The sequence below is a fragment of the Cricetulus griseus genome (genome assembly GCF_003668045.3).
Source record: "Cricetulus griseus strain 17A/GY chromosome 1 unlocalized genomic scaffold, alternate assembly CriGri-PICRH-1.0 chr1_1, whole genome shotgun sequence".
NCBI lineage: Eukaryota > Metazoa > Chordata > Mammalia > Rodentia > Cricetidae > Cricetulus > Cricetulus griseus.
In genome coordinates this window covers 1,525,257-1,552,807 of record NW_023276807.1, presented here as the reverse complement: position 1 = coordinate 1,552,807, position 27,551 = coordinate 1,525,257, and the positions used below count along the sequence as shown (strand labels likewise).

At 41.4% G+C, this 27,551-nt stretch overlaps 1 protein-coding gene and 1 non-coding gene across 2 annotated transcripts in view; both read left to right on the top strand.

Annotated features, from left to right (window-relative positions):
• Nucleotides 1-27,551, top strand: part of Micu1 (mitochondrial calcium uptake 1) — a 141,714-nt gene that overhangs the window by 43,903 nt on the left and 70,260 nt on the right. The window contains exon 6 of the mRNA XM_027388324.2: nt 14,954-15,068. Coding sequence (XP_027244125.1) covers nt 14,954-15,068 — 115 coding nt within the window. The remainder of the gene's footprint in view (nt 1-14,953; nt 15,069-27,551) is intronic.
• On the top strand, nt 4,439-4,540 carry LOC113832433. The gene has a single exon (XR_003479705.1). It is a non-coding gene; the product is annotated as a U6 spliceosomal RNA (small nuclear RNA).

The window sequence follows — 27,551 nt, the reverse complement described above, 5'->3', positions numbered from 1 at the left end:
TAGAGACTCCCATCTTAGTTTCTTTAAAGAAACAAAAAACAAAAACAAAAGCCTTGTAACTCAGCATTTAACAAAGTCCATCATTTGACCATTGCTTTCTTATTGTATGTTAAGGTTTATGTCAGGAAAAGCCAGGACAGTTATAAAACAATACTTCCTTGGGGTGCTTTTTTAATTTTTATAGAAATTTTATAGACCCCTTTACTTGTGAAATGAAAAAGAATGGCCAATTTGATACCGACAAATAGCTGGGTAGTTTTACTGTTCTGTTTAATTAATGGACATCCCTGATAAGAAGCAAATGAGATGTTCCTACTCCAACTGATCATTAATGAAACTGAATTTGATTAAGTAGACTTTGCATTTCCATGGGAATCTTTTTCCAGAGTCCTTTCCTACCTTGTTAGTGAGCATTAGCTCTTTAAGAATACTACTCTTGGACGGGCAGTGGTGGTGGTGGCACACGCCTTTAATCGCAGCACTCAGAGGCAGAGGTAGGTGGATCTTAGTGAGTTCAAGGCCAGCCTGGTCTACAGTGCAAGTTCCAGGATAGGCTCTGAAGCTACATGAGAAACCTTGTCTCAAAAGAAAAGAAAGGAAAAGAAAAGAAAAGAAAACCCACAAAGAAAAAGAAAGAAAAGAATACTAGCTCTAGAAAAGTCACAGAACACAGCAGCCCCACTTTTATCACCTACTTCTTTTCAAAGCTGTCTCCTAGAGGTCTCAAGTAATGAACACTGACATCTTTAGCTAATGTTGCTTGAAGAGTATGTTTTATAGACAAGTGACATTTTTAATATTCAGACTAAGATTAAAAGTTTTAGAAGCTTCAAATCTTGGATGACTTCAGATTTTCTCTGATGATATATTTCATAAAAACAAGACTCCTTTCGCAGTGTTGGATACCACCTACACGAGTGCACCGGCTACTGAGAAGTACTCAGCCCTTTCACATCATTTTGCAAATAGCTTGTCTCAGTGGGTAAGGGTACTTGCTAGCAAGCCTTAGGACCTGAGTTCTCTTCCAAGAATCCACTAGGTGGAAAGAGAACCGACTCCTGCAGGTTGTCCTCTGACATCCACATGCTCACCATCCTACACATGGACATATGAAACACACACACACAAATACACGTAAAAAATTCCTTTAAAAATTAAATAACTAATAATTTATTAGTACTGTTACAAATATAATATGACATATTATTGTTAATGTAGTCATTTCATGTATTATACATTGTTTTTTATTAAAAACTATTTAATTTTCATTTGATGTTTTTAGAATCTAGTAATTGGCCTATAAAGCAAAGTATTTATTTCCAAGTAGAGCCTTATTTTATAGTAACATCAAATATCTAATCTTAGTTGCTATCTTTTGTTGGTTTGACTTATCTCAAGTGGTTTATAATCTCTGTTTCCCATCTTGTCTAACTCCTTTTTTCTTGTCCATATAAATATGGAAGTTGTGCTCTGTATTTTCTTTTCCTGTGACATTTCTATTCCTGATTCCAGCACACTTGGAATCAGACACTGACACATTTTCTTCAGATATCCAAGTGAAGAACTGCATGGTGTAGATGTGATTGTTTCCTGAGCAGGGATGCTGGGATGCAGGGATGCTGGCTCCAAGCTTTGATGTCACCCTGGGCTTCTCTTCCAAAGATGACTAAGTTCTTACCTTGTTTGCAAGCACAGCAACAACAGGTTCCCATTGAAATTGATGGCTTATCGTCATCCCATGTCATGTTCCTCTCCCCTCCCCATCTTTCCAACCTTCCCTCTCTCCCTTATCCCCTTCTTTCCTACCTGTCAGTTTGTCTGTCTTTTCATTTATAATGGGATTGAACCTAGAGCCTCCATATACTCTATCACTAAACTGCTACCAGACCCAAAAGTTCTTTAAGATTATTGATATGTGTCTTGGTTAGGGCTTCTATTGCTGTGAAGAACGAGAGTGTTGACTTTAAATTGTCATTCAGGTATGGACTCTGCCGCACAGTTGATGGGTAAAATGCTGTTAACCTCGTGTCTCTTACCTTATCGGAGGACTGAGACTGTGGGTAAAGCGGCTCTGTGTGCTTGTTGCTCTTTTGCATGGTTATTAGTGCATTCCCTTATGGAAGGACTACCCGCTAATGTGTTCACTACCTTTCTTGGTTTTTAGAGGCACCATACCCTGTGCATAATTGTTCCGTCAATTCAGTCATCTGGAAAAGTCTTCTGTGCTGTCTTTAACTGCGTTATTTCATATAGGTTCTTCATTTACCCAAGGGAGACCTGTGTTGTATGTTCAAAGGAATTCATTCTACCCCTCTGCTGTAGAATCCTTTGGGCCACTGCAGGCTTGTAAATCACTTATAGCACCTGTTTTTCACTCAAGAACTTTTGTAATGATGCTGAGCTTGTTTTGAAAATCATGATAAGTTTAGGTCAATTTTTTTTCACAGTCAATGAAGTTTACTTACGTAAAAAGAAAAAAAAAAAAAACCTTTTTTTAGGCACTTGATATTTGGAGTGGAGCCCAGCTCAATTAACTAACCTGAACTACTCCCTCAGACGGCAGCCATGGACATGATGGCTGTCTTCATTATACAAGGACAGCCCTGGTTCAGCGGAACATGCTCCGTTCTGAACCGCTCCACTGAACAGTTACTGCTGCCCTGAGCCCCTCCAGCTTTGGTTGATTGTGTGTTAGTGTGAATGGCAAAGCACGCAGCTTGCCATGAAGTTGAAAAATACACAGTGCTAAAATTCTGAAACACCTTCATGTGAAACCTTCATTCCAGAAATGCTTTGGCCGCCCCGGGAAGACACGGAATCTTTGCGCCCCTTCTTTAAAAATGTAATGATTCGCATGTTCTCTCTGCAGAGTGTGACGCTGTTCTGCAGCTGTGTGATTCGGTGCTGGGGGGTCATGTTGTAGATCTTTGTTTTATTGTGCCTGATGGATAATGTCTAGAACATTGGTGTATGTTCTTCACTCTTTTATTTCCAGGTTTTCGGTGATCATGTTGGCAGGTTTTAATTGTTCCTTCATATGTTGTGTTCTGTGATATATATCAATATATGTTTGATTTGGGGGAGTTTTGTTCATATACTCAATGTCAGTCTGTCTTTTCTTTTTCTCGTCTTCTGACCAGGATTTCTGGCAGGTACTGACTCAGCAGCATGTGCTTTCGGTTATTCACTGCTCTGGAACCCATAGGAATGCTTCAAGGGCAAAGGTTCCATGCATGCCCCTCTCCCTGTCTCCCCTCCCCCTCCCACTCCCTCTCCCCAGGGTTCCTTTCCTGTCACTTTAAATTACCCGCTGCGTCTCTAATATGACAATTCAAACACTGCACAGTCCTTAAGAATATAGAACCCAGCGTAATTCAAAGGAAGTTTTATCAGTAGCTGTTAACACAAAAGGGCAAGAAACTTAGTTGTAGTTGTTACAGTACATCAGATTTTAATTCATCTGTCGTTTAAATGTTAGTATTGTTTGGGTTGTTTTGTTCCTAATCTGTCACAGAAATGAAAGACAGTTTAAGTGAAGAGGTTTATTTTTCTTTTAAAGTTTCCTACTAAATGCAAATAAACAGTTGCTTGTTGCTCCTTGCTCAATAAAATGGCTTAAAAGGAAACTGGTGGCATATTTAGATTTCATTAATTTGCCCTTTTGAGCCAGGCAATACTGTAACTTGGGAAAATAAGTAAACCCGAGGGAAGAACATACAGATGCAGGCATTTCCAAGGGCACTCAGAACAAGTACTTCTTAAACTGCCCTTTAGAGGCTGGCACTCTTTTAAAGAGTATAAATTTTTAAATTTTATTCACTTAAAATTACTCTTGCATTTTTTTATGGTTAGCTCTAATAAAAATTTAACTTAAATAGTAGCATCACTTGATTTGAAATAGCCAGTGATATAATTAATGAAGACCACAGGGTACACTTTACAGTGCATTTCCCCTGTGCTCCTATTTTAAAATGGGGTGTATTTTAGTGGTTCTCCAAACTACCTTGTGAATATTTCATAGATAACTGTGGTGTTAACTGTAGTCTGGAACAAACAAATACTTCAAAGATTTCATCAAATCTTGATGAAATTGATGATCCCATTTCAATGTTTCAGATTCTGGGGATTTTATTTCAGAATAGCTAAGATATAAACAAGTGCTAGCCAGAGGAAAAAGGTCTCTCTTTGTGATAGAGCACTTGCCTGCCATGAACAAGCCCTGGATTTGGGCCTTAGCACACCAAAACTTATAGAAAGAAAAGAGATCCTTACAATGAGGAATGAGGAGAAGAGATGGGGATTACAGTGCCAGGAAGTCTCTGGAATCTACAGCCTGAGCAGTCAACCACTGTAGGCAATAAACTCCAGTCATTTAGGCTTTCTGTCCTCAAAGTACTATTTTTGGTTGATCAAAGGTCAGAAATCAACCCTTATCCATTTGTTTCAGGAGCACATATACTGAAATCAGAATGATGCAGAGATTAACACCATGGCCTCTGTGCAAGGAAGGCGCATAAACTTTGAAGCAGTCTGCATTTTTCTATCATCCATATTTTCCCAAACCTTTTATGGGTTTCTGGAATCCGTAGCTAAATGTATAGAAACTGTTTCATTAAAATTAAATTATGAAATGTCAAATATTTTTAAATCAGCTTCTACTACATCCTTCAGAATACCTGTAAATTTATATTAAGCATAAACTTTTCTTTTACAGATGGTGAGGGAATTGTTCATATTAGTTTCTAGAAACAGCGCTTGTTTTGGTGACACCAGTATGTATCTTTCAAGCTCCCCAAGCAAGCAGCAGTCACTTCATTAGAGGAGGTGGACCCTTGCTTATCTCTTTGCAGGGTCTGTTCTATGCATGCTGTCCCTACTGCCTGTGGAAAAGCGGGCCCCAGAGGCCTGCTAGCATAGTGCACTGTTCTTCAGGCCAGCGTATTAATGACATCAGACACTCACTGTATTGACATGGTCAATATCACGTTTCAAATATCCAGGTCTCTTTCCAGTCTCTCGAGTTCCACCACTCCTAAAGTCTGTGGATTTAACACCCAGGTTTTGGTTATTCAGGTTGACAAACAAACAAACAAACAAACAAAAAAGGTAATGTAATCATTAAATGCCCCCAAAAGAATGTCATTTATTTGCTTGCCTCAAATATTCAGATTCCTATTAATACATCTTTAGATAACATTTTTATTTTAGGTCATGTTGTATTTGAATTTGAGATCAACCAAACCCATCTGATGTGCCATTGTTTATTTGAAGCATAAACACAACTGGCCATTACATTTCTGACAATGCCTCATCCTTGGCTTTTTCATCCTAGAACAATGTTTGCAGTTCACTCTGACATGAAGGACTTTGTTCTAGACTGTCCTTTTCCATATCACTTAAATTCCAACATGTTTCAAGGCTGCAATTATACAATTCTAGGAGAACTCAAAATAAGCATCCGGTATCAGTAGACACAGGTTCTCACCTTGCTCTGAATAGCTGCTGGTGCCCTGTGGTTGTAGAGAATGTAGTTCTTTGAGATAGAAAGCTTTAATCATATAGAAGAGCATTTTAATTTTGAAGCGATGCACATTTTGAAAATGAATGAGATACACACTTGACTAATTAAAGGCATACTTAATCACTGGCTCAGATTTTCCTCAAATTAGCTGGGACAAGCCAAGCCCCAAGTTAGGGCTCCACAATAGTGAACTAAGTTTTCCTTCAGAAGTTTCCAGTCCTCAGTAACATTTTCAGAAATTGTAGACAAGGACACCTGTGTGCCCCTGTGCTGTTCATGACATATGAAGTTCAGTGCTTCATGGTACGGACTATGGAGTTAAGAGTACAGCCAGTCCAGTTAACTTGGGCACTTAGTTAACTTGTCTAAACCTGAGTCTTACCTGCAGCTGTGACCTAGCATGCCCAGTGCTACATGGCAGTGCTAGGGATTGTGAACACTCCTACTGAGCTATATGCCTAGCCCTATAATTTTTATAAATTCCTGGCACACCTCTAATGGTCTGTGGTGTCCCATGGATAGCTTTTAATGTTTGGTATCAAATTTGATATTAAAATTCCTTTGCACAGGGCTTCCTGAGAGATAGTAGCTGCTACAGTCAAGATGTGAGCAGTGATTCTTGCAGTGAACCTTTTATTTTTCCTTATGATACATATTTTCCTTGCTGTATTTTTCCAAATGAGAAAGAATGAAAATGCTATTACAGTTTCACTGTTTGTGCATGAGGTTGTTTTACACTGAGTGACAAGGAAGCCATTTATGATACCTACATGACTACAACCAAGATGCTGAGCTTGGAACTATTGGGGTGGGGGTATTTTTTCTTAGGAGTTTATTTTTAGCACTAATCTATTTGTGTGACCAGAGTTCAGAATTAAGTTCTCAGATATGGGTAGCAGATTATCAGTAACAATCAAATCTAGTTTGTCCCACTCAGAGCCGATGTAAAGGAGTGTACAGGCATGCAGCGCCAGAATATACAATTTTCTTCCCCGTAGAGTTTTGATGATACTTCAGCAGACTGAGGATTCAGATAAATCACTTCAATAAAGCTCTGTCCTTCACTTGAAGTTAGTTCCATTTCAGCAGATTTATTTGAATTGTTACTACTGCTTTTAACCATATCATCTGCCACCACTGTATTTTAAATATCTTCATAATGACATTTTCTCTGAGGCGAATGAAATGAGGAGAACATCTCATTCTGAGTAGCTGGGTTGTTCTCGGAGCTCAGGTGGTTAGAATTGGGACTGAAAAGAGAATTGCTTTCTGCAGATGGCATGTACGTCGTCCCAAGCACCCCCATCCCCCACCCCACCCTACCCCACCCCAACTCGGTTTGTTGCACAGTAACTTATGTCGCCTCCAACGAGAAAGTCCTTTGAGAAGCTTGGAAGAGAATCTGAGTCAGAAAAAAGGAAATTGAAAACATTTAAACTTAGTTTTTATTTGGCATGCAAAAAATCCTACATTTCTTCACCATTGGGTATGGACCAAATCAAGAGTGGCACATTTTCACTGTGCAACAACTTCTGTTTGATTGAGGATAATGTGACTGTTTGAGACTAACGTTTTTCCAAGGCTTTGGCAGCTGTCTGTGCACCAAGGAGATAATGAAGTGTGAGACTCATTGCATGAGAAAATTGCTGACTCTTTTCTAACCCCCCTCTCCTCACTGTAACTCCAGGTAGTGATGCTGTCTGCCATTTGGAAACAATATGCCAAAATCAAATTTTCTGGAAGCAACCATATTACTGTCCTTAATTTTTTAAAGTACAACTACAAATATTACTAGAGGGATTTGAAATCCTTTTCAGCATTATAGAGAAATATTGATTTCTTCTTTCTTTTCCACAGTACTGGTGATTGTGCCCAGGGCTTTGCACATGCAATCCACATGCTTGACCACTGAGCTACAAATTTTTCCTTTAAAAAAAAAAATGGTTTTTTTTTTTTTGTTTTTTTGTTTGTTTTTTTTTTTTTACCTGGGTGGTGGTGGTATTGCATGTCTTTAATCCCAGCACTTGGGAGGCAGAGGCAGGCGGGTCTCTCTGTTAGTTCAAGGCCAGTCTGATCTACAGAGAGTTCCAGCACAGTCAGGGCAACGCAGAGAAACTGGTCTTTAAAAAAAAAAAAAAAAAAAAAAAAAAAAGTTAAAAAAAAAAAAACACTTTTTTAAGACAGGGTCTCATTATGTAGCTCTGGCTGTTCTGGGACTCACTACATATAACCCATACTGGCCTTGAACTCACAGAGATCTGCCTCCCAAGTGCTGGGATTAAATGTGTGTGACACTACGCCCAGCACCTTTTTAAATTTTATTTTGAGATAGGGTCTTACTAAATTGTTCAGATGGGCAACTCATAATCTACCTGTCTCAACCTCAGTAGCTGAGATTACAGGCCTGCACCATCATATCTGGCAAGAAACACTGATAATAAAATAATCCTTAGTAAGTGTCGATAATCCAAAAACTTGAGGTTCATGAAAGCTGGCATCTTAATTTAAGTAGCAGTGCTACAGTCTTTTTTTTTTTTTTTCTGTATGCCACAAATACGTTTAGCTTATAGGTTGATGCATGAGCATTTAGTTTGTGGAATCTGTTCATTTCCAGGAGCTACTTTTGTTTGAAACTATAGAACTTGGATGTTAAGTAGAAAGAATGATGAGATTAAATTGGCTCCATCTAATCGAGTCCTAGAAGGGAAATCACCTGCTCTGTTTTGATCAACCCTGTGACTAACCAGTTGGGATTCAGCACACACTGAATGCTAACACATTTGCATCCTGACTGGAAACTCAGCCCCAGGGCCCTTGATGATTTGTGCAACTTTAGCCATAGATTTGCTAAGTTTGTGAGACTAGTCAGAAGCCAGAAGGCGGGCACAAAGCCGCCAACCCAGTTAAACTATTGGGGTTTTATAATTCACTGTAAAGTGCAGTGATCACATGTGTGGGGAACACTGTTATATAGTAAGTTTGTTCATAAGACTTTCAATTGCTGCTACTCAGGAGGCTGAGGCGGAGAGCCACAGGCCTGCCTATACTGTAGAGTGAGACCAGGGCCAGTGTGGCAACTTAGTGAAACCCTGTCCCAACATAAATAATAAAAGAAGGTCTGGGGACTCCACTCACTAATAGAGTTCTTGTTTCACACACACAAAGACCTGAGTTCAAACCCCCAGTAACCACACTCAGACACGTAAATCAGGAGTCTAAGGACAAATATAGCTCAGGGGTGGAAACCTTGCCTTTTAAGCCTGAAGCCCTGTTTTTTTGATTAAAAAAAAAAAAATCAGAGTATGGTACCATAGTACAAGTGAAACCACACCAGCCCCTTTGAGGCGAGTTTCTTCATTCTTTGAGGTCAGTAATTTCAGAGTCTTAGTGATGTCACACCTAGAGCTCTGTTCTACATGTTGGAATAAGGCTAGGTTCTAAGTGAATACTGTAAGTCATATTTTGTTCATGTGTGTCAGTGAGCTTGTTGCTTTGAGGTGCTCTGCAAAATTTTGTCGTCCAATAAGAGACATTGTTGGTCACTAAGATAAATACAAAGGATGCTCTAAGGTGACCTGAATCCTGCCTCAACACTTTTAATTTCAGAAATTGAAGTGATGAGAGCAGAATTTGATAGGGAGCACCTGAGCTATATAACGTGGTCTAATACTTCATAAGGTGCCTGCAATTGCAATTTTCTTTTTAAAATATGCTTAGTAATTTTCACCATATGCTGAAGTAGCTGCAGCCCTCCCTTGGGAACTGTGAGATGAAAAACGTTTCTTCCAGATGCTCCTGAGTTGATGCTGTATGCACCTAATCCTAGAGCATATGCTCTTAGAAGACGGTTGAAGCATCTTTGAAATATTTCTTTGCACTTTAAGCACAGCTTCAATTTCTTTCTTACAGTTTGGCTATTCCCTTTGCTCTTTATATTGAGTTCTTATATTGAATTAAAGCATGTTCTTTGGATTTTCTTAGAAAAATTACATTTCAAAGAGAAAATGATAAGGAACATTGTGTTTTCCTTAAAAAAAAAAAAAAAAAGTGCCCCCTTTCGCTCTTTGAGCAAACAGATGATGTTTGCTTAGGGCCAAAAAATGACTTAAAATTTAGTCCAGTATTAAACATTACCCAAAAGATTAGCAAGGGAACATTTCTCTGTCATTTCCCATTTGCAAAACTGAGCATTAATGAGACCTTGGGAATCAAAGACACTAACCAACACCTTTCTGTTCTGACAGCCTTTTTCTTCTTTCCATTTTTGCTTTTCATTTTTACTGTACTTCAGGTTTTTAAGTTTTCATTTTCAAATTCGTGTATCTCTGTTTTCATAGCTTTCCTATATGTCATGGGTAATTGATTTGAGAATATCATCTATATTAGAATTGGATCTTTTTAAAAAGCCAGCTAAGAAGAGCCATAGGCACAAAATAGCCTAACAATCAATTGGTTTCCTAGTAACCTAGTAACTCTCATTCCTTTTTTTTTTTTTCCACTGTATATGCCAGGCTGGCCTCAAACTTGTAAAAATCCACCGGCACCAACACTCCCAACCCCCTCCAAAATTTTCACACAACCCTTTTATGCTCTCCCTGCTATCAAATGTGATTGTTTTATGATAACTGTGGTATCTATGGTTAAAATGCCGCAGCTTTTATGCAGATCTTCTATAGAGTTTGGGGTATTTACGGACTTGTAGCACTGATTGTGCGATAATGTGCCATCCTCCTGAGCCACTCTTTAACAAGTGGCTGCTCACTCAGAAAGTACACCGAAGAAAATACACTGCTGTTTCTCCTTCCCACCCATCTCCAGAAGCTTGGATGAGCACTATGGACTTTGACTAAGGAACCAGAGATTATAGAGATTATCTCGCCAAGGTGCATTACAAAGCTGGAGCCACTTGCAAATCCTCTTTGAGCATCCTTTGTTCTTCTTCACCTTCAAGGAGCTGCTGTGAGGCAAACATGTCCTGTGTTGGCTCCCTCTCTCCAGCACTCACGCATGCCTGTGCAATATACCCTTGTTCACTCTGCTTCTCCACTGCTTGAAATTTTCTATTCTCCCTGGACACACTGCCCTGTCGTGAGTCCTTGTCTCTTAGATCTCTTCTCTTTTCAGTGTCCTTAACTTTCTCTTGTGTGAAGCAGTTTGGCCTTCCTCTGGGCCCTCCTTCCCACAATTCTCAGTATAGCAGAGGTTTCACCTGCAGCTACTCTGACAAAAATCTTATCCATCCCTAAGGAGCAGAAGGTTCTAAGCCCAAACCTACATTGTTCAATGAGCTAGCTGAAGTAGCATTACAACTGAGTGATCATTGCCCACAGTAAGTCTACTATATCTCTATCTGGTGACATTTCTTTTATGTCTACAGCATGTGTAATTGTCCTAAGGATGAGGAGGAAGGGTCCAAATTGCACCCTACATGCACCTGTCCACTATCCTTTTAGCCCTCAGTGTAACACTAGCATAAACATAGGCCTACAGAAAATGGCATAACGTTGAGAATCCAGAGATAAACCTGCACTCACAATGGATTGACTTTCAACGGTGGGCTAAGAGCATTCAGTGTGGCAAGGGCAGTCTCTTCCACAAATGGAATGGTGTTCACTGGCTATCTAGACACAAAAGAATAAAGTCGAGGGCTGGCAAGAGGACTCAGTGGGTAAGGGTGCTTGCTGCCAAGCTTCTTGACCTGAGTGTAGTCTCCAGAGTCCACAGAGAGGAAGAAGAGACTCTACTCCCACAAGTTACCTTCTGACTTCCACGAGTATACCATGGCACGTGTATATCCTACACACATACACATCCAATAAACAAATATAAAATGAAGCTGGGCTGGCTACCTCACATTGTTGTGTAAAAATTCAATATGAATCAGTAAGTTTTTAAAAAAGGAATTAATGCTTTCAAATTAGAAAGTGGAGGTAGCTCCATGACCTTGGCTTCAGTGATGGAATATGAACTAAGATATAAGTAAAAGAGAAAAAAAATTGGGGGAATTGACCTTCACCAGCAAAACCTTCGGTGACTCCTAAAACACTATCAGGACAGTGAAGAACAATTATAAAGAAGTAGTGAAAATATTTTCAAAGTGTGTGGATGAAAAGGTCATAGCGTCCGGGATGTGTGTCAAGAACTCATACTAGTCATCGGAGGGAACCCGGTGGGAAAATGGCACAGGCCTTGGATAGACATTCCCATGGCCTGCGCCATCCCAGGTCATAAAGTGTGACAGCCAGCTGGGCACAAGGAAGATGTACATCAAAACCACAATGAAGCCACGTGTTGGGATTCCAGCACATGGGAGACAGACAGGAGGATCACCTCAGGCTTTAAGAGTTCCAAAGCATCCAGTGCTAAATAGTGAAACCCTGACTGGAAGAGAAAAGGAAAACACTACAGTGAGGTTACCATTTTACATCCATGAGGATAGCGGCAAGGATGTGTGCAAACTGGAACCTCTTAAATTCCTGGGGGGCGGTGTGTGTGTGTGTGTGTGTGTGTACACGTGCGCACACTGAAGCCACTGAAGGAAATGGTTTGGCAGTCCCTCAAGACTTAAATATATAATTATTAAATAATAAGGAAGTTCTACTCTTAGGTATATATTGAGAAAAGTCCAACTACTCTTGACAGTTGTTAGTGATTGCATACAGCAGCCAATCTCCCTGAGGTTGTGTAAACCCATCCTGGTATATACACACAAGACAGCAGTTTGGGTAATAGAAAGTAGTTAAGTACTGATTCACACTATAATGTGGATGGATGAACCTAGAGAACATTTAATGGTAGAAGCCAGATGCAAAAATATCCACTTGTAGTATGGTTAAATAGTTAAAATGGTGACTTTTATGGAAATGCCATCACAATAGTATGTAATAAACCTTCAAAGAAATAAAGGAAAAACTGTTCCAGATATGGGAATCTAAAGAGACTTGGCAAGTGGATGCAATTTTGTTCTGATACATCTGGACTGGGGAAGAAGGGGCATGGGTGTAAAGGAAGAAGGGGCTGTGTGTGAGAATGGACAGGATGCAGGTTGACAAGATGACCTGAGTTTGAGCCCTGGAGCTCATGTGGTAGAAGGAAAGAATTGACCTCAGGCTGTCATCTGACCACCACACTCTCACAGTGGCATACATACAAAATAATGTGCTAAGGTTCTCTGTGAATGTATGGTGTTAAACAATACTATGTTTGTTAATACTAAATTTTCTGGTCTTACTGAGTTTGTTATCCAGTACTTAAGACAATGTCTTTGTTCACAGGAAATATATGCTAATATATCTAAAGTAATGTAAACTAACACCACGTCTCCAGCTGACTCAGAGTGATGCAAAGACTGTCTCTGTATAAAATATAAAGCCAGTGGAGTCATGTGTTAGGTAAACTTGCATAAAAAAATATATGCTGACTCCTTATACTAGTTTTTCAGTTTTTCTGTGAGTTTGAAATTGAATGAAAATCTAGAGTTACTGGCCAAGTTTGGTTTCTGTCTTCATTCTTGCTGAACGGGACCGTGAAAGTGATGCTATGTGTAACTCTGCGTCCTTTCACTTTGTAAACTATCACCTGCTCCTCAACTTTTGGATCCCAATATCATCTTTATTTTAATGCACAGAGCAGCATCTCCATGAGATTTTTATAATAGTAATTCCTTGGCTTCCATATACACTTAACTGCTTTGGGTAGCAATCATATGCCTTTGGAAATATTTTCATTTTGTGTAAGTCTTCCTATTCACATTGTTTTACAACATAACATAATTATATGTAAGTGAAAATCAATTGCATGTATGTGTATATATACATATTGAGGAATTTACATATTAACTCTAATAGGTTCTCCTTCTGGAATTTATGTTTAACCTCTGGGTAGAAAACCAAGTGTTGACATAAGATCCAGCCGCACTGAGAGCACGCTGAGCTATGTGTTCATTTTAGTTGTCAGGTCAAAGGTGTTATCACTAAATACTGTCATGGGGGATAATATATCAGCCACAAAAGTAAGAGAAGCACTTGCTTTCTATCTTCTGTTTGGTTTCTGCATTGCTGGGGATGGAACTTGAGGTCTTGGGCATGTGGGGTATGACTCTACCACAGAGCAGCAGCCCAGCCCCAAGTTCATTCTCCAATACCATCTGCAGTCAAACTCTAGAATCTGGGACTATTTGGTTGGCACCACCTGTGCCTGTGGATTTGCACCTGTTTGGGGGCCACCAGAGTCGGTTAAGGTCTTGAAGTTGAGGTCTTTCGGGAATGATGTCATTATGGCTCCCATGGTGCTTGTGCTCTCCATTGGCTAACCACTTCTCTTTCCTTTGTGATGTTGATGGGATCGCCACTAGACAGAGGTAACCGCGGTAGCCTGTGCCTGGATGCTGGTGTGGTGGTGCCTCCTCTGCAGTGCTGCCCTGTTGTTTTCTGCTTGCATGAGATTGTTGCTTTGATTGCGCTTCCTTGGTTCGAATTCTTAAAACCTCTTTCTTTCTCCCCCCTACCCTTGGTGCACAGAATAAACAGTTCCTTAAATACCCGTGGTTGGTCCAGAACTTATGGACTTCGTTTCAAGTGCAACTCTCTGGTGGATCCTTTGCAGTTTTTGAAAATACCTTCAGTGTCACATCTGTGATGTTGTATTTCAGAGAGGAATAAAGAGAACAGGAGAAGTTTAGCTGGACAAGCTGAAAGGGGCCCTGTGTCAGGCAGACTGCCATTGAACCTGGCCTTTATGATCATAGAGTAAGCAAGGGGAATATGTATTTGGAGTAAGAGCTGAGTCAGGAAAGCATTTGTTTTCATCAAATAGCTGAAATTCAGGAGCATCCACTAAGGTAGTAATAAATCTAGTTAGGTTATCATGTCTAAACCTCGGGGGGAGTGTCTGATCCAGCATTACATTTCAGAATATTCTTTACCCTAAATACTCCTCCGTATTACAGACTAAGATTAAGAGTCCAAAAGGGAAGTTTAAAGTTACTGTTTCAGAAACATTTGTATGTTGTATGGCCTTGAAAAAGCTGTTTTCCCTCTAATTCAGATCACTAACAGTGTGGTCTTCTGGTCAGTTGGAACCAATTTCCTTTTAGCCTTTTCATTTTTTTTCTCTTTGTACTTCAGAATGAGGTCAGTTGTTTTAAAATTAAAACAGTTGTGAGATAGGAGTACATGTTCAGTGGCAGGAAATAATTGAAATCATTTTCTAATTTCCTATTAACCCAGTGTTTAAGTGAAAAACTAATCATCTTTTGTCTTGGAATTTTCATTAGCTTAAAAACTGTAAAGGATCCATTGATTCTGAATGGCTGTCATGAAAATGCTTAGGGCAGTGAGTGAACTGTGAGATATCTGTCAAGTCCATTCCTACTGTTCATGTTCTAACTCACTTATATCTTCTTTATTTCTTGGTGGGACCTGTGCATACTAGAAAATTGCCCAGGAACGAGAAAAGTTTGCTGATGAAGGAAGTATATTCTACACCCTTGGAGAATGTGGGCTCATCTCCTTCTCCGACTACATTTTCCTCACCACTGTTCTTTCCAGTAAGTATGAACATCCCGTTTTACTTGTTTGTAAGGAACACATAGAAATACAGAAACAGCTAGAGCTGATTGGCTGGAGAGCAACCCCTGTGTACAGTTACAGATTAGAACTCTTAGGAGATTTTTTTGTTGTTGTTTCTGTAATTTGTGTGTAAAGTCACTTGAAAGGAGAAGAAACCTAAGGTGTGGAGGTACAGTTTTTAAAACGCACAGCCAGCCAGGTCACACCTGCCGTAACCAGCTCTGCGTCCTGAGGACTGGTCACATAGCGAGACTGCTGCTCTCCACACACACCTTTGTTGTGCTGCATTTTGTCCAGTAAGGAAAACTGGCTCCGGTTCCCTGCTTGTGTTGACTACCCACTTTTTAAACTTGCAAGAATATTTCTGGGGACTCAAAAGTCAGTATTCACTTTTGTAGAACACTAGTATGTGTTTGGTTTTTAAAAGTGTATGATTCAGGGTGTGTAACACTGTGGCGCTTTCTAGTAGTGTGGATTTTGATCGTTCAGAAAAAAGAAACAATGTTCATAGCTCTCTGTGTGCAATAAATGTAACTCAGGTGAGAGCTGGGGATGCAGCTCGGTGGCTAAGTACTTGCCTGGTAGGTGCATAGTCCCAGGTTCTGACTAACCCCAGGACTGCAGAAGAAAGTATTCTGTTGACAGAAGTGATTCTGAGTGTTCTTCTAACCAGAAAAGAGTCAGCCACCTCCCCTCACCTCCCCCTCCCCCTCACCTCCCCCTCACCTCCTCTCCACCTCTCCTCCCCTTCCCTCACTCCCCCTCCTCCTCCCCTCATCTCTCCTCTCTCTCATCTCCCTCCTCCCCTCAATCTCTCCTCCCCTCACTCTCTCCCTCCCCTCATCTCTCCTCCCCTCATCTCTCCTCCCCTCATCTCTCCTCCCCTCATCTCTCCTCCCCTCATCTCACCTCCCCTCATCTCTCCTCCCCTCATCTCTCCTCCCCTCATCTCTCCTCCCCTCATCTCTCCTCCCCTCATCTCTCCTCCCCTCATCTCTCCTCCCCTCATCTCCTCTCCTCTCATCTCCCCTCCCCTCATCTCCCCTCCCCTCATCTCTCCTCCCCTCATCTCTCCTCCCCTCATCTCTCCTCCCCTCATCTCTCCTCCATCCATATCTGAGTTTCTGTAAAGATTACCACGTGGTAGTAGTTTTTAGACAGGGTCCCTCTATGTAGCCTAGGTTGCTATCAAACTTGGCAATCCTCCTGTCTCAGCCTGCTAAGCACTACAATTACAGGTGTGCACCGCTATGCCCAGTTTATGGGTTTTAACAGGTGGAAGGCATGGCTCCTGCCCTGACAACCAGTTTCAGCCTTACTCTTTCCATGAAACTGTTGGCAGGGAAAAGAAGGAATAGATGTAAACCTTATCACTGCTGTCTGTGGGATGCAGCTATGTCACCACAGCTGGCCTTGGGGTGCCTCTGTGTCAGAATGAGTATATGTGACAGCCCAGTGTGCCAGTGAACATGTCCATTAACAGTTATGACAACCCCAAATTAAAGCATATCTTGACTGTTTGGTGTTTGTTTGTTTGTTTGTTTGTTTGTTTGTTTGTTTGTTTGAGACAGGGTCTATCTGTAGCCTTGGCATTCCTGGAACTCAGTTGGTCTTGAACTCAGAGATCTGCTTACCTCTGCCTCCCCAGTGTTGGGATTAAAGGCGTGTGCCACCACACCCAGCCCATGCTTTGAATCTTTTTTTGTAATTGTGAGCCTAGCCTTTAGTGGCTGAACCATCTCTCCAGCCAAGACCTTGACTCTTTTAAAAAACAAAAAGTGATTTTCTGTGTATGTGTTTATACCTGAGTGTATGTATATGCACCATGTGTGCATAGCTGCTACAGAACCACTCATTGGGGTGCTGAGAACTGAACCCGGGTCTTCTGCCAAGCAGCAAGTGCTCTTAACCACTGAGCCATCTTTCCAGCCCCATGTTGAGCTTTTAAAATCAAATTTGGAAGTTTTGCAGCTGTTCCTATACTTTGTCATTTTCTTCAGATGCACCGATGTCATACATTCACCCCACACTTCAGTCTGTAGCATGGATTGTTGTTGTCTTCATTTTACAGATGAAGACATACAGGCTTACAGAATGTTTCAGAACTTACCCCTAGTCCCACTGTGAATGAGTAGGTATTTTCAGGTAGGAGCCTAAACTGAGCAGCCTCTGGCCTCCTGTGGCTTTACTGCCCTGCTCTTGGTGTCAGTAGTGGCAGCTGGAACTCACTCGCTGCCTCGGTTTCTCTAAGGCTGAGCTGTGGAGAGGCTGTGATGGCAGTTCAAGCGTCCTTGCTGTCTTAATGCTACATACGGCATTTTCCACTTTATCTAACAAACTGCCAAGGAAAATATGCCACAGACATACACTGGGGTCAGGTCAGTTCTTTCCCACATCCAGGGCTTGTCGGGTAACAAGGGGCCATTACAGTCTAAGTATGGTAAATGGTTCCCAAGTCATCCTGGGAGAGGACAGACCACTCCCTAAGCCTCAAAAGTGTTGGCATTGAACCCTCAAGATGGCCCAGTGGGTAAAGGCACTTGCTGCCAAGACTCACAACCTGAGTTCAAACTCCCAACCCCACAGGGAGGAAAGACAACAACCTCTGAAGTTGTCCACACACACACACACACACACACACACACACACACACACACACACAGAGAGAGAGAGAGAGAGAGAGAGAGAGAGAGAGAGAGAGAATAAATATATAAATAAATAAGCATTGCTAGTGAGTTGGTGTAGGACTGGAACATGCATCAGTGTATTTATTTTTCTGATGAACAGCATGTAGCAAGGGCTATAGAAAACCAATAGAGGACTGGAGAGATGGCTCAGAGGTTAAGAGCACTGGCTGCTCCTCCAGAGGTCCTGAGTTCAATTCCCACAACCACATGGTAGCTCACAACCACCTGTAATGAGATCTGGTGCCCTCTTCTAGACTGCAAGGATACATGCAGACAGAACACTGTATACATAATAAATAAATAAAAATTCAAAAAGAAAGAAAGAAAACCAGTAGGACATTGGGAAGGCGTCCCCCAGTTGAGTCAGGAGCTCCCTTCTGATGCATTGTTTGCACTCAGTGAGTGTTCTCCTGCCATCATCCCTTGAGTGCAGCCAACACTCTGGGACCGCAGAGTGCTTGAGAACTCCACTCTACTGTTGAAAATAAAATCTAAGAACTATAGATAGCAAATTGTTCTTTTCCAATTCACCACACCTAAAAATAAAACCAGAGAAGCTGCTTTCCTGAAGAAAATGTGTCATGCCCCGTGATTTCTCATTAAATAGTGTTCATTCTCACTGAAACTTTTTGGAAGTTTGATAAGAAACATTTTGTGCATAAAATAAGTGGCATTGATTTCTTACTCTTCTACATATGTGACTTGGATAAAGGGCCTTCTTGGCCAGCTAAACACTGAACCCATTTCCCATCTCATACACATATGTGCTCAGAAACCTTTTTTCCTTTTTTAATTTTACTTTATTTTTTAATTTTACTTACCAGTCTCAGTTTTCCCCCCCTTCCTACTCTCCCCTCCACCCTCCCATCACCCTGCTCCCCATTCACTCCTTAGAGAGGGTGTGGCCTCCCATAGGGAGTCAACAAGTCAGCCCTGTCACCATGTCCAGGCAGCAGGGCCAAGACCCTCCCCGCCGTGTCTAGGCTGAGCAAGGTATCTTTCCATAGGAAATAGGCCCCAAAAAGCCAGTTCATGTGCTAGGGATAGATCCTGGTCCCACTGCCAACCACTGTCACCTGCATTCAGGGGACCTAGTTCAGTCCTATGCAACTTCCCCAGCTGTCCATCCAGAGTCAGTGAACAGAAACCTTTTTCTTGCTTTGTTTTTTTTTCTCCTCCTTGGCCCCTACCACCACTTCAGAGTCTGTGTAATTTATTGTTTATCTTATTTATCGACCATTCTCCAACCTAAACTGTTGAGTTACGTAGCAGTAATCACAAGTTTATGGTATCCACTACAGATATTTCCTGTACCTAAAGAGTTACAGCAAAGACACAGAACAAGAATATAAACTACATTGAGATTGGTGTGTTTTGTTTCTTCCAAAAACAGCCTTGCTGTTGGTATCCTAGGCCAGGAATAGTCCTTGTAGTCGTCAATGTCTTCAGTCTGCAGCTGTGCTGGCGGGGTGAGGGAAACATGGTTTTTAAATTAATGTATTTCAAAACACACTTGATTCCTTATGCTAGTTCAGAATCCATGTATTGTATCCCCTCCCAGACCGTGTGCACAAATTCTGCTGTTTATACCTCATTTCTCTGATCTGCTTTGATGGATTCACTTGAAAATTTTTATCACGAGCATGTGTAGTAAGTAGAGTATTAAATATTTACTGGATAGCAACTCATAAGTAAAATAAGCTCACATTCTTTCTAGGCAAGATGATTAATAATTATTATTAAATAATTTCCAAAAATGCTCTGATCCTTAAAGTAGGTTAATAAAAATCAAGTGGAAATACACAAGCATGGTCATTTATGGCTCATTATCTGTACGATCTAACTGCAGCATCCCCTCATGGTCTTATAGAAGGCGGGGATTTTTCTTCATAATGAAGTACAGAGAAATGCTATCAGGGTTTATCTAGAATGCTGAATATTATTAATTTGGGTCATTTTTACTAATGTTGTGATTGATTACATAATAACAATGTAACTTAAAATCTAGCTCTTGCCTGTTATCAATGATTTTATTTTGGCAGATGCCTATTTATTTTGCATTCTTACCTCCATATGTGTTCTAATTAAAATTATTAATTTTGTGAACTAATAACATGGAGGCAATAATAATGAGTCATTTGTGAAAGCTTATGATTAAGCATCTTCCTTGCTATTTACTATTAAGCTTTGAAAAGCCACCAGAGAAATGCTACGGCGTGCTCAGTGCTAGGGCTTCAAAGCCTGTGTAGATCTAATAAATGTCAGGCATAATTCAGTGAGTTCTGATTTTGCTCTTTTAGATTTCAGGCAATTAGCAAAGAAATTGAATTGTGTTTTCACAGTAGCATAATTTGGCTGAGGGAAAATTAAGCCATGTCTTCATTGTTTTGCATATTTCTCACAAATGCATCCACCTGCTGGAAAATTACAATAATGTAACTTCTGTCGGCAATTCAAAAAATGCTTTTAAATATGCAATATTTTAGGTTATTTGGGGGCAGATGTGTGTGAGAACACTGTCATTTCAGTAGCCCCAGCTACTCCAGAAAGTTGACATATTTACATCTCTCTGTAGCAACAACTCCCCAAGGTGCTTAGCTCAGATGAACAAGATTGAATTCTTCTAGGACATCTGACTCCATGTCTTTGATGACAGTGTCACATGGACTTCAGTGTAGCTCCCTGTCTCTCTTTTGTTGCCCTGAGCAGACTGTGGAAGCCGCCACAATCCTAGCCCTGTTCAACTCCTTTGCCTGTTTGCCTGCCTTTGGCAGCTGGGATGGTTCTGTGGGAACTTAATTCTCAATGATTGCTACTGTTTAAGGGCACTTGCTTATGGTCTATAAGCCTCACTTTTCGCATCGTTTGCCTCTTAGACACTAGACTGGAATCTAGTGTTTATACTGATCTCTGTACCCATCTACATGCCTTCACCTTAAACTCAAAGCTTACAGTGTTGTGGATGCTCAGGCTTCATTGTTTGCTGCCTCCTTGCTCCTGAAACAAAATTTTGAAGTGCTGTTACAAGCTGAGTATGGTGGCACATGCCGATACCTCCAGCGCTTGGGAGTCTGAGGCAGGAGGATTGCTGCAAGTTTGAGATCAGCCAGGATTCTTAGTGAATTCAAGGCCAGCTTGGAAGATATAGCAAAATCTTGCCTCAAAAGATTGAGACAAAAAATACTATCATTGAATGTTTTCCCCAGTTATCATCTATTCTTGAAAAGCTGTCCAGCACAGTTTGTGGCATGTAGAAGTACTCCGCATATATTTGTTGGCTAACTAAATAAAATTTTCTGAATGATTACTTAATATATATTAAAAATTTTATATTGCTGCACATACTTTCAGCTTCCTGGTTAATATTTAAAACTATTTTACATTAATATCCTTTATAATACATAAACAAAGCCAGAAAATTAATTGTAGCAGCCAATTTTTTTTTCTACTGGGATACTTAATTGACAAGCAAATAGCTTTTGAATGAGTACCAAACTGAGTTATATGTAAAGAGGGTCCTTGAGATTGACACAGGTTAAGTAACAAACTCCAATTTCTTTATTAATGCAGCTAGATCTAAGCTGCTAGGTGACAAATTCCACCTCGGCATAAGCTGTTGCCTTGGTTATTGAACTTCTACTTTTGAAAGGAAGCCACACAAAAATGAAAAGAAGGTCAAGTAGGTGACATTTTTCTTTAAGCTCTCTGAATATTACTATGGGATTCTGGCACATGGGCAGATGTAATTTGGCCATAAATAAAGCAGTAAAGAAGTTGCAGAGAGTATATTTATACTGTAGAACATGGCCTTCGTGCAGGCGCAACACAGGGTTGCCTTGTAGAATTCCTCTTCCAGCACTCTGGAGAGATTTAAGCTCTCTGACATCTCATGCATTGAACACTCTTGACAGCATCAGTGTCAGGAAGGCCAAGGTATGTAAATGAATAACTGCAGCTCTCTGAAATAAAACTCAAAGAGTTTTGAGTTTTGTCAACCAGAAACCTCAGCCATTATGCTTTGCTTCACATAAAATTACAAGTTTTTGTTGTTGGTAGGAATCAGGACTGGAATGTATTTTCCACAGAAAGTGGCAGTGGAAGAAGTTGTAGGTAGACTGAATGGAAGTTGGAAGCTGAAGAAATGCAAAAAACAAACAAACAAACAAAAAAACAACAAAAATGTAATCTCTTTAAGAGGTATTAAACCTCAGAACCTCTTGACACGTTGAGTTTCATAGTATCAATGTTTAGAAAACTTCAGCAATTGATCAATTAACCACACTGAATTTCAATGAGGAATAAAGGTTTCTTCCTCTTAGGATTTCCAAATACCAGCAAAACTGGATCAATATCAATTTTAAGTCTGTCCTGAGAATGCATTAACTTTGTAGTTAATGTTTGGAATATGATAATGCAGAAACATGGCTCTCCTGACTGGAACCTCCCAGTAAATACTGCCAGCAGTAACAGCCTGCCACCCTCTTGTTTTAAAGGTGCCCGGGATAGTCTATAAATCCCAGAGCGTGAGTTTGTCTCGGTGGTATGCAGAGTGTAGTCATGACCACACATCGAGTCTTCAGATCTGTGGAAAGGTTGAACTATCTAGAGTTGGGCTCCAGCCTCCAATCCATGTGAGGGAAAGTCTTTTGTGACTTCCAGAGATCTAAAAGACCACAGGAAGTAGAGATGAACTAGCACACTTGGCCATGTGTTGCATCCCCAGCACACACACATAAAACCACCTAGTATTGATTACCTCTGTGACCGGTAATTTGTTCCCCCTCTTCTCACTGACTACCAAATCCTTAGTGTTCCCCATCCCTGTGTGCAGCAGATTAACTGCTTGAATTAACCTTTACATTTGATTGATGGCTACCTTGTGAGAGTCTGGACAGTTTTATCAAGCACTTTCATAAAGTGCCTACCCGTTAGCCCAGTGATCTTTCTTCATGAGTTTAGATAGAAATTATAATTTATGATTACATATATAATGATATTGATATAAAAAAAATAAATTGGAAAGAAAAACTCAGGCTGTGTGAGTTTGGTGGTTTACCCATGAAAAGAGTAGACTGAACCAGTTAATATAAATCTATGCAATCAATACCATTCTTAATATAAAGTATGCAATAGAGATGTTACCAGCACTAAAAATGTTCATAATGTATTCACTAGTCAAAATTTGCCCTTTATAAGACTCTATATTGGGAAAACATATATGCTTTCACATGTTGTGAACTTTAGGTATTTCAGGTAGACTTTTGGTCTTGTTTCTCCACCAAAGAAATTTCTAACTATTATATCCTCAAAGTTAGAAACAAAAATTTTGGCCAGCTTGGTCTACAGAGCAAGTTCCAGAATAACAAGGATTACACAGAGAAACCCTGTCTCAAAAAAAAAAAAATCTTACTGTTTCAAATTATATAAAATGACGAAGTAGTGTATGTGTATACACATGGCAGGCACTCTACCGACTAACTATCTCCCAGCCCAGAAATGAGATTTTTTTTTTTAATGATGTAATGCTATTTCACTTTATGTGGTCTGGTTCCCCTTAACCATGGTTAATGAAAATATACAGCTGTATGGCCACCACAAACATAGTCAGGAAATAATCTAATTCACTCTTGGGAGACATATTAAATTACTAAATGCTAAGAACCTAAAACTTGCAGTATAGTCAAAAAGTTGGGAAGCATTTTTAATTATAATTCTAGCACAACCCAAAGAAAGAGCTTTAGTTTAAGCTTTATTTCATAACAGTATTTTTCTATAACAAACTATAGTCTGGATGGGGTTATGTTTTATCTAGCTTTATTCTTTCTATTCTTTGTTCTTTCTTATCCCCTCGTGTCTTAGAGGCGTCAGACAGCATACACCAAGGCTGTTTGCCAGGGAGAGAAGGTGGCGATGATTTCTCGATAACATGTATATTACGAGAGACCAAGCTTTGAATGTAGAAAGTCCATTTAATTCCTCATGTTACAAGTTAAGTTCTTTTTAAACTTAAACTGAGTAAGGTTCTAGAGCAGTGGTTCTCAACCTTCCTAACACTGTGACCCTTTTAACACAGTTCCTCATGTTGTGGTGACCCCCAACCATAAAATTATTTCATTACTACCTCATAACTGTAGTTTTGCTACTGTTATGAATTGTAATGTAAATATCTGATATGGGGCCTCCCCAAGGGGTCACGACCTACAGGTTGAGAACCACTACTCTAGAAGAAAGTACTTGGTGGCGAAGGACTGCCTAGACAGAAGGAAAGAGTTCTGGCAAGTACCACAATTCAGACTCCTGCTGTAGGCTTGGGCACATCAGTGCTTCATGCCCTCTCCTCCAGCCTTGTGCACAGTCCCACGAGCCCGAAGCTCTCAGAGGGTGAGCAGAGGTGAAAGCATAGCAGACTGGCTGGAGCTAGGGCAACCCCTGAGTCGCACACTGGTTTCTCCTCTGTGTGGGTCTGCAGCACCATGAGCCCCTCCTCCCAGAGGCAGCAAGTCACAGTGCCATTGACCACCTGCTGGAGGCCACCACTGTTCATACTGGTGAGGCTGCTACACCTTCTAAATTCGTAGTCAGCTTTAGCGCTACTGTCTTCTTGGGCAGCAATAGTGCTATGAAAGACCATATGCAGAACCGTCTGGACTGTTCCGGTCCTCAGAGGTGAAGGTAGCTGAGCTGGGAAGACCAGTGAGAAAGCAAGGATGCAGAAGCTGTGGCGGACAAGGCTGATGAGAGCCTGCATCACTGATGAAAGCCCTCTCCAAGTATGCACTGGGCAGGTCCTCTCCAGACTCTCAGGAGCCGCACATGTCCTTGTTCCAGCTGTGTCTGGTGTGCTAACCAGGCCCGGGTCTCTGTCTTTGCTTTCCTCAGCCTCTGTTCCTAAAATCCCTCTGATGCCTCTGTTCCAGAGCCTTGAAAGGCCAAAAGGACAGGGCATTCTGGATCCTGACAGGACTTGTCTGGGCTCCTGAGCATGATGAACTTTCTGTGCAGTTGAGATGGTGGGGCCAAGTGTGATGAAGCATGCCTGTGATCTCAGCTGAGGAGGCTGAGGCAGGAGGATTGCAAGTTTGAAACCAGTCTGAGATACAAAGCAGGGCCCTGCCTCATGACTGCATCTTCACATAAGAACAAGGGGCTGTGGGGGGGGGGGTGAAACAGGTTTTTTCTTTTGCTCTTTAGCTGTAAGGCTGTCTTCAACTTCCAGGCACAGCTTGGCTCACAGCCATTGAGGAGCAACCTGAGTTGTTTGTGGAGAAGGATGCTCCGTATGGCAGGGCCTAACTCAGCACCAGGGACAGAGCAGAGAGGAGAGCCCATACTGAGTAAGCAGAGAACTTTAGCCCTTATGATTGTTTATGTCTGATGGTTGAGAAAGATGCCCATGAGTAGAAAGTGGGTCCTATGAGAATCTGACAGCTTACTGACCTGTGGGAAGACTTATTGCAAATTAATCACTATGTGGATGCAGTTCCAGTTTCCAAGTAGGGCTTGAGCACTAGCCTAAGCTTACAGCAAGGTATCCACAGTAGGTGACCTCATCACTGCATTAGCCCTTAACAGCAGTGCATAGGTGACCTCATCACTGCACTAGCCCTTATAGCAGTGCATGGGTGACCTCATCACTGCATTAGCCCTTAACAGCAGTGCATAGGTGACCTCATCACTGCACTAGCCCTTGCAACAATGCATGCATGAGTGACCTCATCACTGCATTAGCCCTTACAACAATGCATGGGTGACCTCATCACTGCACTAGCCCTTACAACAGTGCATCCACAGTAGGTAACCTGGCCACTGTGCTCACCCTTACAGCATTGCATTTATAATAGGTGACTTCATCACTGTGCTTAGCACAGAAGTTAGCCTCTGGGACTAGGACAGCTCAGCTGAATCACTTAGTTTCCCTACACTGGCCACCTTTGCCTGAATATGACCCTGAAGGTGACAACCCTAGACTCAGAACCTTCTGGGAAGGAATGTGACTGACTGCTGTGTCCATTTGCCTCCAAAGCTCTTGGGCCATCCTTTCCATGGCCGATTCTATCTCTCCCTGAGGCTGCTTCCTTGTTCTCTAAGTGGCACTAGGACAGCACAGTCCCAAATACTCATCGATGGTGTACTTGGAGGGCTGGTGGCCACTGAGATGAGGCACTATTAGATGCTGTGACACGGGAACCCGGGCGTCCTCCCGGCACCACTAGTAATACAGCCATTGATAGGCCCCTCAGGTTAGATGACTAGGAACCACCTCAGTGAGACCCGAGCCAACACCTGGCTCTTCCACAGGCTGCTGAGGCTTTAGCAGAACCCAGCTGAGTTCTCTAAAAGTTCACTTCCTTGCTTCCAAGGCTTGGAAAGGACCAGGTGACTCCTCCAGGTGCCTGTCCTCTTCCTGTTTTACTTCAGAACGGAAGAAAGAAGCCCCAAATGGTGTCCTGGATAGAAGAAAGCTGGACATAGTTTTGAAGCCCTGCAGGCATTGCAGAGAGACAACAGCAGCCCCAGCAGAGCCCTCCACAGGCCCCTTCTCACCACCACCACCCCTGAGCCCCCACACACACACACAGGTCCCTTCTCACACCACCCCAGAGCCCCCCACAGGCCCCTTCTCACCACCACTCCAGACAGGGCTGCTTTTGAGGAAAACAAAACAAAACAAAAAAGCCCAGTGGGTTTTCAGAGTACCTATGAAGCATTCTCTGTGAAAAATAAAATCAGACTAAAACAAGCCAGCCAAGGTCAATGAAAAGAAAATCCATCTGCTGCTGCCTAATTGCTTTTGAAATGATTCTGAGGATATTTGCATTTTGGAGTGCATTCTTCGGAAGCCGAGCGGAATGCTTCCTACTCCTAAAGGACAGAGAGAGTTCCTGCAGGCATCCTCCAGCCAATACCTGAAGCATCCAGAAAACCTAGTCTTAAAGCCAGCAGTGGTGGTGCTTGTTAGGAATCCAGCACTCCAAAAGCAGAGAGAGCCAGAGGATACTAAAGTTCAAGGCCAGCCTGCCGTGACAGCAAGTTGTTCCGAGCCAGCTTACGTTAGGAAAAAAAAAATGAACAAAAACAAAATCTAATCCTAACAGAACTTACAAAAACTATTAGTATTTATTTTTGAGACTAGGTTTTGCTCTATAGCTCTGGCTGGTCTATTCTGCTAATGTAGACCACTCTGGCCTTGAACTCACTGTGATCTGCTGGGATTCTAAATGTGTACCATTACACCAACTCTTTTTATTTAGTGTGTGTGTGTGTGTGTGTGTGTGTGTGTGTGTGTGTGTGTGTATTTATATGCCACATGTATGTAAGTGCTCGTGGAGGCCAGAAAATGTCAAATGCCCTGGAGTTAGAGGTATTTGTAAACTGCCTGATATGGTTGCTAGAAACCAAACTCAGGGCCTCAAGTTCCTCTTAAAAAGATCCCCCCTCCCCCCAGCCCTACAGAAGCAAGACACCAGGGCATTGTATAATAATCTAGCCTATTATTTTGAAAAAGAAAGAAAGTGAAAAGAAAGAGGAAGGGAGAGAGAGAGAGAGAGAGAGAGAGAGAGAGAGAGAGAGAGAGAGAGAGAGAGAAGTCTTGTTCCAGAAAGCATATCGGGTCCAGAAGTCACTGTATTTAGAACGTTGACTTCTGAGAGGCAATGACGGTTTAAGGTGTTTCACCATAGACCCTTGGGATGCTAAAGATCCAGAAGCAAGCCTGAGAACCCTGGTAGAGACAGGATAATGGCCCTGTGGTTTTGCATTTAGCCAGATGAGGAA